Source organism: Nycticebus coucang, chromosome 10 (genome assembly GCF_027406575.1).
Source record: "Nycticebus coucang isolate mNycCou1 chromosome 10, mNycCou1.pri, whole genome shotgun sequence".
Lineage (NCBI taxonomy): Eukaryota > Metazoa > Chordata > Mammalia > Primates > Lorisidae > Nycticebus > Nycticebus coucang.
The window spans coordinates 132,409,372-132,423,827 of NC_069789.1; the positions used below are offsets into that span (position 1 = coordinate 132,409,372).

Sequence of the window (14,456 nt, forward strand, 5' to 3'; positions counted from 1 at the left end):
CAAGTCACTTACAAATGATCACCATTAAAAAGTCACTGCTTTTTAAGGCTAGAACCTCTCTGAGATGAAGAAATGACTAGCTAGGAGTTGTATCATTTGACTAAATACCATACGTGTCAATTTACAATGCTTTTATTAGAAAAGCGGTTGTATTAAGACTTGCCAGAACTACATCAGTGCCAAAAGTCAGGGTGTCTCTCCAACTTCATGTAAATGTGGGACGGATTTAAAATCGCTGTTTTTCTTTTTACTTTAAACAGATTTTTACAAAATGAGATAAAATGCCATGTTGAAAATAAGTGGTATTTATTTGTTCACTCACCCTGCCTTGTGTACGCCCCACACACGCGGAAGCATTGTTAGAAAGTGAGACTTAGACTCAACAATACCACTTGGAGAATGCTCAACCAATGTGAGGCAAGCCGTGTGCACAGGGCCTGCGGGTGGACAGTGACCGTTAGCAAAGGCACTTGCTGATTCCATCAATAGGGAATGGACCGTCATGACATCACACCCTTGAACAATGTAAAGTTTTACTTTGCATGTTCTTCTTAAAAGCATACTGTTAGGCTACCATGCTAAGTTCTCCAAACAAAAATTCAATTAAGATGGCTAAGATTTGAGTAAGGATAATACTAATTACAGATTCTTTATGACCTTGAACCAGCCCTTGTGAAGTAATTTCACAACTGCTGTGATGGCCACTGATGCCAGGCACTGTGGGAGGAATGCCAGGTGCATCCTCACCCCCAGCTCAGGGAGCCTCAGTAGACAGCCCAGAAAGCCGCCTCTGAAGCTTGCTTCCCAAGTTTGCTTTTAACTGCATTTGTTTGAAAAGACTCAAGCTTCAAGAAGCATGAAGTCCAACAGAGAACTTGACACAGCCACCCTGAAAGCTGACCTCTAACTTAAGTTACCAGACATAGCTCGTAAAACCAGCTGTCTCAAAGACAGTATTATCTTTATTAAAAAATGGGTAGACATAGCAGCACTTACAAAACAAGAGTTCATACAAGGCATTGTACATTGCCAACTGCCAGTGTGGGAAGGCCAGGCGCCCACCCGGCTGGCTGTGGGCTGGGCATCACAACTGCTCACAACCACCTGCTCCACTGAGTCCCAGGAGAGCCAGAAGCCCTGAGGGAGGCCCACAGCAACAGTGGCGCTCTGCAGCTCCCAGCCTTGTGTGTGGTGAACAGTCCACTGGTCAAGTATCACCCTCCTTAGCAGCATCTGGAACACTCGTTGGTGATCTGGAGGTGGCTGGCGTACTTGACCCACTTATTAAAAAATCTAAGCATTCAATATAAAAAAACCACTTCTCCCTGTCCCATGCCATCTGCAGAAATATATCTGTTGTGGAAGAGATGCACTCTTCCCTTCAAACACCCGTGAAGCTGGTGCAGGCCTCCACCACAGCAGACAGGGGTGGAGCGGGCACTCCCACAGAGCCGGCTTTGGTAGACAAGGCTGGAGGTCACACTGTCCCCTGCTCACCACTCTGCTTCTTACTGCTGTGTGGTGGGGTGAGGACCCCAGTGGGCACAGGAGAAATCCTATTCTGTTCAGACAGTATGGCTTTCTTTGCTTGGGCTTTGTCCTGTAGATGAGAATGGAGGGGACATGTGAAGGTGAAGACCGTCCTCGGGGCCTCACTCACCCTGTGCTTTTCTGTGGAGGTCAAGGGTGAGGACAAAAATAACAGAACAATCTAGAAGTCTCCAATCTCCATGACATGGAGACACAGCATCTATTGATCAGAATTTTTCCTTTTTTCAAGGAATTAAAAGAATTAGTTTTTCTAGGATACCTGGAGCCTGCCTGAGACAGTGAACAGACTATTTCAGCAATTTTAACAGGGACTGAAACGGGGGACTGACCAGCAAGTCCAAGCTGTCCCTGTGGGTCTGGATGTTGTGTGCATCGTCCGCAGGAACCCCCCTGAAGTGCTTCAGCTTCGAGCTGCCGGTCTCCCTGATGACCATGGCAAACGGGACCATCCATTTGACACAGTGCTCTATGTCACACCACTGATACCCTGCAAGGAGAGGACCCCGTGGGCTCGCCTGCAGCTGACCGGGGGCTGAAAGGTGCACACGTCCTGTTTGTACACTCACTGCAAAGCCCACATACCTGAAACCTTTTGCATCAGTTCAGACGAAGAGAAATGATACAAGGCAGAAGCAGCGAGCACCCCGTAGGAAAATTCTAAGCAGTCCACATCCAGGACACAGAGATCTAAGAGCTGTGGGAAGAGGAGGCGCTGAGACGGTGCCAGCATGGCCACTTCCCCAGCTCCTGGCCCAACTGCAGGGCAGGGAGCCCCACGGAGGTAAGGGAGCTGTTACCTCTGCAATCTGAATAAAGATCTGCTGGGGATACTGTGGCAAGAGCACTTCATATAAGTCGTTCAGATATGCGACCTGCAGGTACACATTCAGCCAGGACACAATGGTCAGGGGACTTAAGCGCCACTTAAGAGCCTAAAGGGAAACAGAGAAAAAGAGACCAAACACTGAGAAAAAGGGCTCTGAGTGCAGCTGGGTTGCCCACCACAGCATGTCTAGCCGGGGACACTGCCAGGTGCATTTCCACTTCAGGTGGGAATGATGTTATGTATGCATTTAAAAATGATGGAAAAATTAACTTGCAACCTACCTTCATAATCATTAATTCCATGGTAAGAATTTCATCTCCTGAACAAGCCCCATCTGTAACATAAGCAAACTGGTGCAACTTTGGAGGATAGATTTCCTGAAAGGAAATAAAAGGAAGACACCGCTAGCAAAAGCCAATCTCTTAACAGTTTGCATTTATAATACACACCTAAAATTATTCTTTTTAGTATCCTGGCATGGAAAGGGAGGAGCAGGCACACAGATGGGATTAGCATAGGGGCCTTCCAGGGATTGAGGTGCGTTAGCTACAAATGAAATGGAACTCCCACCGCCACTAAATAAACACGTAAGTACACAGAACTTTTACATGTGGTGGGAAATGTTTCTGAAATTCTCATATTTTCAGTACCTTTAACAACATATTTGAAAATTGGGTCCAAACACTCTTCTACAAGCATAACAAAATTTTATTTTAATCTTCTTAGGTCAAAGTTCAGTGCCAATGCCACTGCATTAACCCGAGCGCTCTGTATGCCCACATCGCCTCTCATCCTGATTACTTTCCAGCCTTTTGGATGCATCTTAACTCCAGAAGGCCTCAGATCATAAAAATTCAGGATGCATAGTGGAGCTCAAGAAACACCACGCAGGCTCAGCGCCTGTGGCTCAGAGGCTGGGGCACTGGCCACATACACTGGGGCTGGCAGGTTCGAACCTCAGCCCGGGCCTGCTAAACAACAATGACAACTACAACAAAAAAACAGCCAGGCGTTGTGGCAGGTGCCTTGTAGTCCCAGCTACTTGGTAGGTTGAGGCAAAAGAATTGATTGAGCCCAAGTTTGAGGTTGCCATGAGTTGTGACGCCACAGCACACTACCAAGGGCCACATAGTGAGACTCTTAAAAAAAAAAAAAAAAAGAATCACCATATATTAGACAACAAGTATTTGAAAATTATTTACCTCAAGTTTGGCTGCAATAAATAAAGATGAAATTCCAATAAGCTGTAGAAGTGTTTTCACAACGTTTTCTTGTGTTGCCATATACCGATCAAAGAAATCCTGTGCCAAGTAGAACGTCTCCCTGTGAAGTTTATAGACTTCACAAACCTGAAAAAACATTCGGTGAGTTGTGGAACAGTTACTCCAGTGAAAACAAAACAAAAACACCTTGTAAGTGCAGGCACGGTGACAAACTGGCACTTAAACGTAAGGACGACATGCTCTGTGATCTGCAGTAGCCAGGGAAGGGAGAGGCCACAGCCTGGGGACAGCAGCATCTTCCTTGAAAAATCAAACCCCTGGCCTGGCACCTGTAGCACCACGGTGCAGTCGCCAGCCATATACACTGAGGGTGGAGGGTTCAAAGCCTGGCTGAGCCTGCTAAACAACAATGGCAACTGCAACAAAAAACAACCGGGTGTTGTGGCGGGCGCCTGTAGTCTCAGCTGCTTGGGAGGTTGAGGCAAGAGAATAGCTTAAGCCGGAGAGTTGGAGGTTGCTGTGAACTATGACACCACGGAACTCTACCAAGGGCGACATAGCGAGACTCAAAAAGAAAAAAAAATCAAAACCCCAAACAGCAAAACCACTACAGATTTTCTCAGAGAATGCTGCCCCCTCCTTAATAAATTTCATTACGACTCAAGGAAAGAGCTGGCCTATTTTCTCACAACCAGCAATAACAATTAAGGAAGTTTACAAACTGGAACTCAAGATGACAACATGCTAAAACACTGAGGCAACAGGTTTCTTTCTTTCTTTTTTAAACAGAAGATCCGGAGACTTAGGTCCTCGTTTAGGCTTTAACTTGCAATAACCCATTTATTTCAGATATCTCAAAATTAGGAGGACCTGGCAAAACAGTGTACATGTTGGGGTTTAAAGGGACCAAGACAATCTTAAATCTCAACTCCTTACCATCATCGAATGTCTGATAATGTGTATAAACTCTACCACTGCCATTCCAAGAAGGCACATCTCACATAATTGCAATTCATGGGGTTAATGCATAGTAAATGAGATGGAGAAACAATCAGAATACTGCTAGAAAATTCTGTCAATTACCAAAGACTAAAGTCCAGGTTGAGCCATAAATAACTGTTTGTAAAGACTGACCTTCTTCCAAGTATAATGGCATCAATTGCATTAGATATGACAGACCTTCACAATCATAGCATTTTTAGAAGAAGGAGTTGAAGTCTAAAAGATTAAAACATTTTATATCTAACGCTTCAAGAAACTATGAAATGTTCCCAAGGGTACAGAAGGGCTTTGCGACCTGGTGGGTTTATGATGGGCAACTATAAGGCCTTGACTTTTAAAAGACTGCCAAAGAATTCAGCTCAAAAATGTTAGCATTTTCAGGAACCAATGAAGAAACACAAATTAAGAATGACAAAAATTTCATACACACCATTTCTAATTGGTATAAACTCTACGAGGAAAATAGTGCTAGAAAATATTACAGAGGAAGAGCCCAGGACTCGAAGGCACGCTGGTGGTGAATGGACCGGGAATGTGGCTCTAGGACCAGCACGGCTGAGGTATGTATAACCCTGAGGACGCTGACTCTCCAAATGGCAGACAGCGCTGTCCATTTCCAGCAAACAGAGCAGACCCTCCTCACCCGCCATTTTGTTTTCTGAGGTTTCAAGTTACCTACAGTAAACTATAGTCTGAAAACATTAAACTGAAAGCTCCAGAGATTAAAAACTTAAAAGCTTTAACTAGTGCAGCCTCCTGGCTCATCCTGCTCACACCTGCCCGGGACGTGAATCACCCCTTGGCCCAGCGTATGACGCTTTCTGCACTACACGCCCGTCACTCAGGAGTTTCCTTGGTCACCAGACGGACTGTTGCAGCAATGCAGTGCTTCATTCAAGTAACCCTCATTTTACTGAATAATGACCCCAAAGCACAAGAGTGGTGACTGTCAATTCTGACGTGACAAAGAGAAGCTGTAACGTACTATATAGGTAGAGGGTTTGTATCTGCTGCTTCAGACGTCTACTGGGGTCTTGGGACATATTCCCCAAGAACAAGGGGAAACTACCATAGTTAGACACTCAATTTCTATATGTATTTTTTTTTTTTTTTGTAGAGACAGAGTCTCACTTTACCACCCTCAGTAGAGTGCCGTGGCGTCACACGGCTCACAGCAACCTCCAGCTCTTGGGCTTATGCGATTCTCTTGCCTCAGCCTCCCGAGCAGCTGGGACTACAGGCGCCCACCACAACGCCCGGCTATTTTTTTGTTGTTGCAGTTTGGCCGGGGCCGGGTTTGAACCCGCCACCCTTGGCATATGGGGCCGGCGCCCTACTCACTGAGCCACAGGCGCCACCCCTCTATATGTATTTTTATTTATAAAATAGATCTGCATGAAAAGTCCTTCCACTTCACAGAAGAAAAGCCCACTTCTCACCAACCAGTCTTACAAGACTGTCTAGGAAGCCTCCTTTAACCAAGGCACTCTCCATCACTGCACTACACTTGCATAACAGGTCAGCTACCAATCAAATCCCACTTTTTAAATTTAATAACTATCCATCAAAACTTGTAATACTTGCTGTTTTGATTGCTACAGAGCCATATGACAGTACGGATCAATATATTTTGTTAGGACAACATTCTGTGGGGAAAACACAACTTTTGCGATGATAATGGACCCTCTGTAAGGTGACGACCCAATGGACTGTAATAAACTGGCCAACATACAGTGTGGGTGACACAAGGACCAGGCCCCAGTGGTGACATGTACGTGACAGGCAGTGCACGTCCCGTCTAAGAAAATTAGGTCAACTTAAGGGAGTGGTCAACTATGGGGGGGTCTACTGTATTTAAACTCCAATGGAAAAAATTAGACACCAATTTTAAAACATCTAAGGGCTATAGATTTTAGAAACTCTTTAAGGCTTGCTTTTCTCTTCCTGCCATCGTAAAGCCTGAGAAGTCCTGCCAGGAACAGGACATCTAAAAGGCAAGTGTGCCTGGAAGGCTGTGGTCCAGGCCATTTTTACTGGTGGCTATCAGAAGGGTCTTCAGAACCACGCAGCTCTTCTTAAACAGAATTGAAGGAGTTTATGCTTGACATGAAACTGAATTCTATTTAGGCAAGAAATGTGCTTATGTAGACAAAGCAGAGAACAGCACAGTGACTCTGGGTAGCAAAACCGCAGGCATCTGGGGAGAGGGAAGTCAGGCCCACGGCAACAGCAGTAGGGCTCATGCCAAGCTCCGAAGCAGTGTTCCTGCTAAGGCCATCGCAGACAGAAGCCGTGTGGTGCTGTGCCCTTCCCCACAAGGAGTTAAACTGATGAAAAGGAAATAAATGAAAGTGAATTTGTAAAAAAATAATTATCTTAGGAATGCAAGCCAAATTGTCTAAAGACCACTGTAGTAAATACACCATACAGCTTCAGGGACACAGAATGTGTCAACGGGGTGAAGCACAGGCAGAGACCACAGGAACTGTGGGCACTCGGTGCCAGGAGGACAAGCTCACCTCCATCAGCCAGTCCAGGAGGATGGCGCGCATGTGAGGCTGCAGGAGAGGGTGCCGCTGCAGCAGGTGCTGGTCCCGCAGGTACGTCTTCTCCTTGTTCAGCATGATCTTCCAGACCTCCTCTCGATTTGCCCAGCTACAGTAACAAAAACAGAAAACCCGGACCCACACAGGAATCAGTGCGCATCCACACTGCCAAGGGCTGGGAGGAAGGCGAGCAGGAGACCTGGGAGCCACGTGGCAGAATCAACACCTACTTCAGTAGAGGCAGTGGGGAGGCCCTAGACGGCGTGATCTGAGGCTTGTATGTCGGAGTCGGGTACACCAGTTCATCCTCCTCTTTGTCAGGTGTGGGGATCAAGGAACAGGGGTTTGCACAGACTGTGTTACTGTCCCAAGACTGTAAACGAAAAGCTCATTTAAAAATGTTTGATGTAAACCAGGTATTTTTTACATTCACTGATTTGTAGATTAGGTTAGCACTTGGCCAAATATATATTCACACTGGAGAATAATCTCCAGGCCTAAATATTCTAGTCTAAGTTAGATGGTGAAGACAACGTGGATTAGTAAGAGCCACGGTAATGCCTCCAAGCCTTCACTTCATTCATGCTATTAGCTAAGGAGTCTATGTGGTAGATACCCTAAGAAAACTAGGAAGCCAGTGCCACTTTATCCTCGTCCTCATATGAGGAGCCTGAGTAGCAAAACGGACATAGGAGAAGATAAAATGCAAAGAGCTCTCATATTAAAGAAAGCAGCACAAACAGACTTGTAGTAGTCAGATACTGGGCATGACTTCCCGAGGGCTTAAAAAAAACACACGGTGAGATTACTTTGTCACAATTCAAAGTACAACCAATCTACCAAAATTTCTTAAAAATAGAACACAGAATTCCCAATAAATACTCCTAAAGGATCAAAACTGCAAACCAGCTGCCATCTTTTGATGTCCCCTCAGTTTAAAACAAAAATGTCATCAAATGTGACATCTTCCTTTGTTACAGAGCTAGCCAAATATATTTAAAAATGGAGATCTTTTGTTTTCCTTTACTCAAATCAAAACAAACAAACAAAAAAATCCGCCTAGCTCACCTCCATCAGCCAGTCCAGGAGGGATTTGGGAGTTAAACCCACATCAAGTGTTCACAGGTCATACTAAGAAGTCCATGGAGAAAGGGTCTAGACCCTCAACCTGTGGGTCGCGACTCCTTTGTAACCATGAAAATACATGACGGCGTTAGGAAGGCTGAGAACCACTGGCCTAGACACTCCTGAAGATCTTTAATCCTGAGACCCTTGCACAGAGTAAAAGACTCAACTATCTGATAAGAGAATGAACTGAAAAACCAAACCTAATATGCTTTTCTTTTGAGACTTCAGGTACTTATGCAATTTTCAACATTTGGAAAACACCAAGGTCATTTTGCCATTTGGAAAATTTTCTAAAGTTATTCTGTTCATCATCCTACTCGAAAAAGAAAACTTATTCTTGATTTTTAAAGTTATAAAACAGTACGTTGCTGGAGCCATCAGACAGGTAATGATCCTGCTGGCATGTATGCCCTCAGACTCCGGGCGTTTTGTTTTTTGAAAGCAGAGACTATTAATGACGACTAGAGAACAAAACAGAGAACTGGGGAACTGGGGTGCCGCACGTGAACACCTGAGCACGAGACCAGGCTCTAAGTGCCCCCTTGCAGACACGGGACATGGTGGCCACCATGGCACACTGGCCACCTCCAGAGGAAGCCCAGGCACTTTCAGTTAGTAAGAAGAGCAAAGCTAGACGAAGCTCTTCCCACCCTGTGTACAAAGAATCGGGCATGCAAATCACCCACGACACTTCTGCTCACAGCTGGGCCAGGAAGGCAGCTTCCTTTTGGTTCAGCGTCATGTGCTGGTTGAGGTTCCTTGACTTGAAAGAGTCACACTGCTGCTGCTCTCAGTTGCCCTTCATTTAGGAAGAATTAATTCTGGCTTGGAAGGCACCCTCTACAGACCGATGTCTAGCACATCTGAGAGCAGACCTACAGAGATTAACCGGTACCAGTTCCCAATCGGCATCTCAAAGACAAATTAGGTTGAACCACAAGAAAACAAGTGTTTTCCAAAGTTGTTCTTTTTAGGAACTGTGGATGAGGCAGAATAATTAAGCCTGTGTCCTTTAACTTGAGGGTGTACCAAACTTCAAAGAAAGCAAGATCAATCTGATTTTATTAGGAAGGAACAGGGAAACAGCAAGAGACCATTGGCAATTGTTCCTAACTACTCCTGATTCCTCGTGCCCCCTTTTTTTTCATCCTGCAAGATTATTTTCTGAGAAGTAACTAACAATAGGTTAGGATTCTACTTCAGTAGAAAAGCTGGATGTCATGGAAAATAAACTAAATTAAAAAAATGAACACGCCAAGTAGATTTTAGATAAAAGAGTATTCTCTTCATTAAGAAAAGTCAAGATAAGAACCATCAAAGGCTCCAGGAGGTCTTAATGAAGCAGTTACATGGAGTTTTAGCATAATGGTTCCTAGTGCCTACCTCAAGGTTGTTGTACTGGGCTGAACTGTGGTTAGCTCCAGAGGAAATTTTATGTATTAATAGGTAAAAAGGTTCTGTTTTAACCCCAAGTTCTAGTTTCATGAATCTGATCTATCTTTATTATTTCCCTGTCTTCACTGCTTCATAAATAAACGGAGTAATTTTTAAGCTATCTACTGTAACAAACGGCACAGCAACCTGTTGTCATTTAATCTCTGGACAACCATGGAAATGCCTTCTTATGGGAAATGACACGGATAGAGCCACAGTCCAATCTTTGGCACCTGGGCACTCCCCAGAACCGATATTACACTAAAACTCTAAGAAGTCAGTATGGATGGTTCTGCTTTATCACAGTTAGAAATTACATTTCTATTCAAAACATAGCTGAGAAAATAAACAATCTTGAATTTCACCAAGTAGTGATTCACTTTATAATACTCACAAAAATCAACTTGTTTGATTCGAAAGTTCTTTTTAAGGGAGGACAAAAGAGAAGAAAGAGCTTGGGACGTACTCTATATTTCCTTTCCTGAAGTGAAATACAGGTGTTTTTTCTAACAGAGAAGGAGATCATGCGTTCCTTGTTCAACACTCCGTGGGGCTTCCTCAGAAATGCTTATTCCCAGGCTCTGATGGGCAGCCACAAGTGCTATCACAAACAGTGTGGCCCATCACTTTGAAAGCCTGCAGGCTCTTCCCTCCTCCAGACTGGCTACCCCATCTGTTGCTCACTGCTCTGCAAAGCAACGTGCTCCCCATTGCTAATCTAGCTGCACCCACTGCACTCCAGACGATTAATATTACTGCTCAGCTCTATCCGTGACAGAGTCAGAAGGCCCAGCCAGCTAGCATGGAGATAGGCTGCTTCCCCTGCCAGAGCCCTAACTACAGTCTCCAGCCATTCCTGGAGGTAAAGAGATAATACAAGCTTTTTCTGCAAGGAAGTTCTGATATTATAATGATTATCATACTACACACAGGAAATTTGGCAGGAGCTGGGTAAGGAGGGGCGAGAGAAATGGAGTAGCCAATAAGAAAGTGTTGAGACACACAGACTATTACACAGAACATTCCACTGATACTCTTGCTGAGGCCAGGTCTAGCCCCGGACAGCAGTGACCAATATAGGTAACTGCTGGATGGGCCAGAAGAACTTCCAAGGCCAGAAAGGGGGAAAAGTTTGAAACCTGACTAAAGAAGATGGGAGACCGTTCTTAAACACCATGACAAAAATAAAAAAAGTGTAGACGAGGAGGGGGAAGTTGTTGCTTATAAACACACGGGAACCCTCCCCTATCCATCAACCTTCCGAGGAAAGGCTGTGGGCCCAGCTCTGCCCTTGGCTTGCACAGGTCTCTGGCTCAACTTTCTTGGGTTTTTTTTTGTGTTTGTTTTTTTGTTTTTTGTTTTTGGCCGGGGCTAGGTTTGAACCTGCCACCTCTGGCATATGGGACCGGTGCCCTACTCCTTGAGCCACAGGTGCCACCATGGTTCAACTTTCTTCTTCCCAGTCTCTGTCTTATGGGCAGGAGAGGCCTGAGTTATGAGATGTCCATGCTGGCTCTTCCAGGCATCTGCACATTCTGTGATCTCAGGTTGTGTCAGTCAGGAACACAAGACCTTCCTGGAATCCCAAGACAGCCAGAGGCCGGTGTCCCCTGACAGGCAGAGCGCTCAGCCCTATGTACCGTGGCTGTGGTGGGAAAAACTAACCCTAAGCAGAGCTCTTCAGCAGGAGGTGAGAATGCATGAGGCCCAGTCTGCCCTGGGAGCAGGAGGCCACTCTAGGCTAGGCCCCACCGCTAAGTGCACCTACCTGACTGCTGCCACACTGGCCTCTCACGGTCCTGTCAATTTTGGCAATTTCTTCATCTGGATCCTGCAAAAACTAACATAAAACAACCCCCACCCAAGGAAACCCAAATGAGCCAAAGATAGAAAGAGAGAGAGAGAAGAAAAAGAAAGTTAATTAGATCATGAGCACCGTTTCTGCCAAAGGGACCCTGACCACTAACCCCCTAGCAATAAATAAGCAGGCAGAGCCAAGTCTGGTACTCAGGTACGATGCGGAGGGGTGTAAGGAATCCTCCCCAACCTGTCTTCTTTGTACTCACAACGGCCACATTTGCCTTCCTTTTCCTGGAGCGAACAGAGAAATCCGTGCCACCTTCCTCCTTCACAGCGCCCCGTTCCTTCGCATCCCTGCAAGGCCAGGGTGGCAGAGGTGGGGGTGCGTTCCCCCTAAATCTCGGCTGCCCCTCCCCCACCGCCGCACACCCGCTCCCTCCCCGGGGCCACCGCTCACCTCTCCCTCCTCTCCCTCGGCATGGCGAAGGGCTCGAGCTCCAACCTCAGGCCTGGAGGGCAGCAAGCGGGCAGCGTGGTGAGGACCGCCCGAGGGGCCGGCACCCCTCCCCCGCCCCTCCCCTCCCCTCCCGCGCAGGCGGCGGCAGCGAGCGCCTCCCGGGCCGACCGGGAAAATGGCCGATGGGCCCGGGGTGGCCTGTCACCCGCGGCGCCGCCAGCAGCCCGTGACCCGGGTCCGAATCCGGAGCTGGGGGGGTGAGGGGGGTACCCAGAGCTCCCTAAGCCTCGCGGCGACCCATCGGCTCCCTCAGGGCCGGAGCTGCCTCAGTCTCCCCCTCGACACCTCCCTCGAGCCGTCTGTGAGCCACCCTACCCGAGGCACCCCGCCCTGACGCTTCCCGGAGGCGGCGACCCCGCGACCCGGCCTCACCCCACCCCCACCCCCGGTCCCGACCCTGTCCCGCCCGGCCCTGCCCGGCCCGGCCCGGGAGCTCTAGGAGTCCTGGCCCGCGGCGTCCGTCCCGGCAGCCGCGACAGGGGCCCTACCCGAAGCCGTCTCCGCGGCAAGCAGGCGCGCACGAGCCCAGCCGAGGCAGGAGGCAGCAGGCGAGCTGGAAGCCGGGAGGCGGGAGGCGGCGGCGGGCCGAGCGCGCGGCGGTGGCGGGATCCGCGCCTGCCCCCTACACCGCGCTGGCGGCCGAGCCGGCTGCTCCTGCGCCCGGCTTAGAGCGGGACATTTAAAATCCCTGCGCGCGGAACCGGCCCCGGCCCGCCCTCGCCCCGCCCCGTCGCCGCCGCCCCGCCCCGCCCGAGTGCCCAGCCCCTCAGCGGCCGCCCTCCGGCCCGGGCCCGCCTAGTGCCCGCCCTCCGGCCCGCCCCTTCGCGGCGCCGGCCAGCCAGGCGCGAGGGAGCTCGGGGGCGGGGCTTAGGGGCGGGGCCTAGCGGCGGAGCGCGCGCGGGGCAGACCGCGGAGGCGGGGCTTAGTGACAGGGCCTGCGCGCCGACCGACCGGACGCGGGACGTGGTAGGTGGGACCACGCGGCCGTGGCGGGGCCTGCGCGGAGCGGGACGCGGGAGAGCCGGCCGGCCGGCGCGCGCGCGGTGTGGGGGCGGGGCCGCGCCGAGGCAGGACGCGGGAGAAGTCTGGCTCGCGCGCCACGGAGGGGCGGGCCGCGGGCTGTGGGGGCGGAGCCAAGCGGCGCTAGAGCGGCAGAAAGCCGCGTGGCCGGCTCCGGTGGAATGTAAACATGGTGGGCAGCGAGGGTTCGGGCCCCGGCCGGGCCTGGCCGAGCAGATGCGTGAGAGGCCCGGGCCTGAGCGCCAGGCGCCTGTGGGTCTGCGGCGCTCGCGCACAGTCTATATGGGCACGTCCTCCCCGCCCCCGCGACGCCGGGTTCCGGGCCTGAGTCCCGGGCGGGGATGTCCCCAAGGTCACAGCGCCTGGTGCCTGGGCCTGGAACCAGAGCTTCAGGCCTGCAAGTCTGCGGCTCTGCGTGGGCCAGCTGTTAATCCTGCCGAGTGTCCATCCATCAGTGCTTTCATTCATTCATTTATTCGACTAATATTCCATACCTTTCCAACTGCCTTTGGGTACATCCCCCTCCCCCAACAACCCTTCCTGGCGCATCAGAAAGCCTTTCTGACCTAGGATTCCCATGCAACCATCTCTAGCTTGAAACCTTCCGATTGTTTCACATTCACCTAAAGATCAAACCTGTACCCGCTATCCTGCCCTGTAGAGCTTCCCTCTCAGACCCTAATCCTCACGGCTCCGTTGTCCTTTCTCATTTCAGGGCCTTGGAGCTTGTCCCCTCCTCTGGCCCATTGGAGCTGCTCATCCTTCCTGAGAATTGCTGTCTTCAGTGACCCCTTAATCTACAGCACGCCTCTCCCCAAGAGTTCCTCTCCCTGTCACTGTTCTGCTGGGGTTCCTTCAAGGCATTTGGTTCCTTTTTCTCTTTTCCTGTCTTGTTCCCAGCGGTATCCCTTAGCTCTTGACTTAACGCCTGGGGGACACTGAAATTTATGAATGAATGATTTCAAAACCTACACTGGCCAAGCCCTTGTAGAGTTCACAGGCTAGTGAAAGACATTGGTATTGAAAAACAGACACTTAAAATTACTTTCCGAACTTCAGAGGTCTCCTGAGCACCCCCAAGGTTCCTCCTAATTTACAGACTCAGACTTGTTCCCATCAATGATTGTCTTCTTGAAGTTAGAGCCTGTGTCTTATTGAAGAGCATGTCTTGGGTCATCCCCCAAGGTCCTGGCTACCAAATTCATGACCTCCCAGGCACTCTGAGACCAAGGGTGCTGAGCTGCAAGGGTCTGGGTGTCTTAGGTAGGCATTGACCCAGGTTCCTAAACATAATCCCATACTGGTTAGTAATAACAATAATAGATATAAACAGTGTTCCAAGATGGCAGCTTTAGGCTAAGTCAGTTAACTGAGTCATCTCAGTTAAGCTTCACAGATAATCATGTTGA

General features: G+C 49.0%; 1 protein-coding gene across 1 annotated transcript; it reads right to left on the reverse strand.

The window, feature by feature from the left end:
• Positions 1-170: 170 nt before the first annotated feature.
• Positions 171-12,725, reverse strand: CCNE1 (cyclin E1). Its single transcript, XM_053604029.1, has 12 exons — positions 12,516-12,725; positions 11,968-12,019; positions 11,777-11,864; positions 11,479-11,550; positions 7,379-7,521; positions 7,122-7,257; positions 3,580-3,726; positions 2,659-2,754; positions 2,349-2,483; positions 2,134-2,245; positions 1,881-2,038; positions 171-1,600 (listed from the first exon to the last, which is right to left on the reverse strand). The coding sequence occupies exons 2-12, from the start codon at positions 11,988-11,990 to the stop codon at positions 1,478-1,480; spliced, it is 1,233 nt and encodes a 410-aa protein (XP_053460004.1). The 5' UTR covers positions 11,991-12,019; positions 12,516-12,725; the 3' UTR covers positions 171-1,477.
• Positions 12,726-14,456: the final 1,731 nt, after the last annotated feature.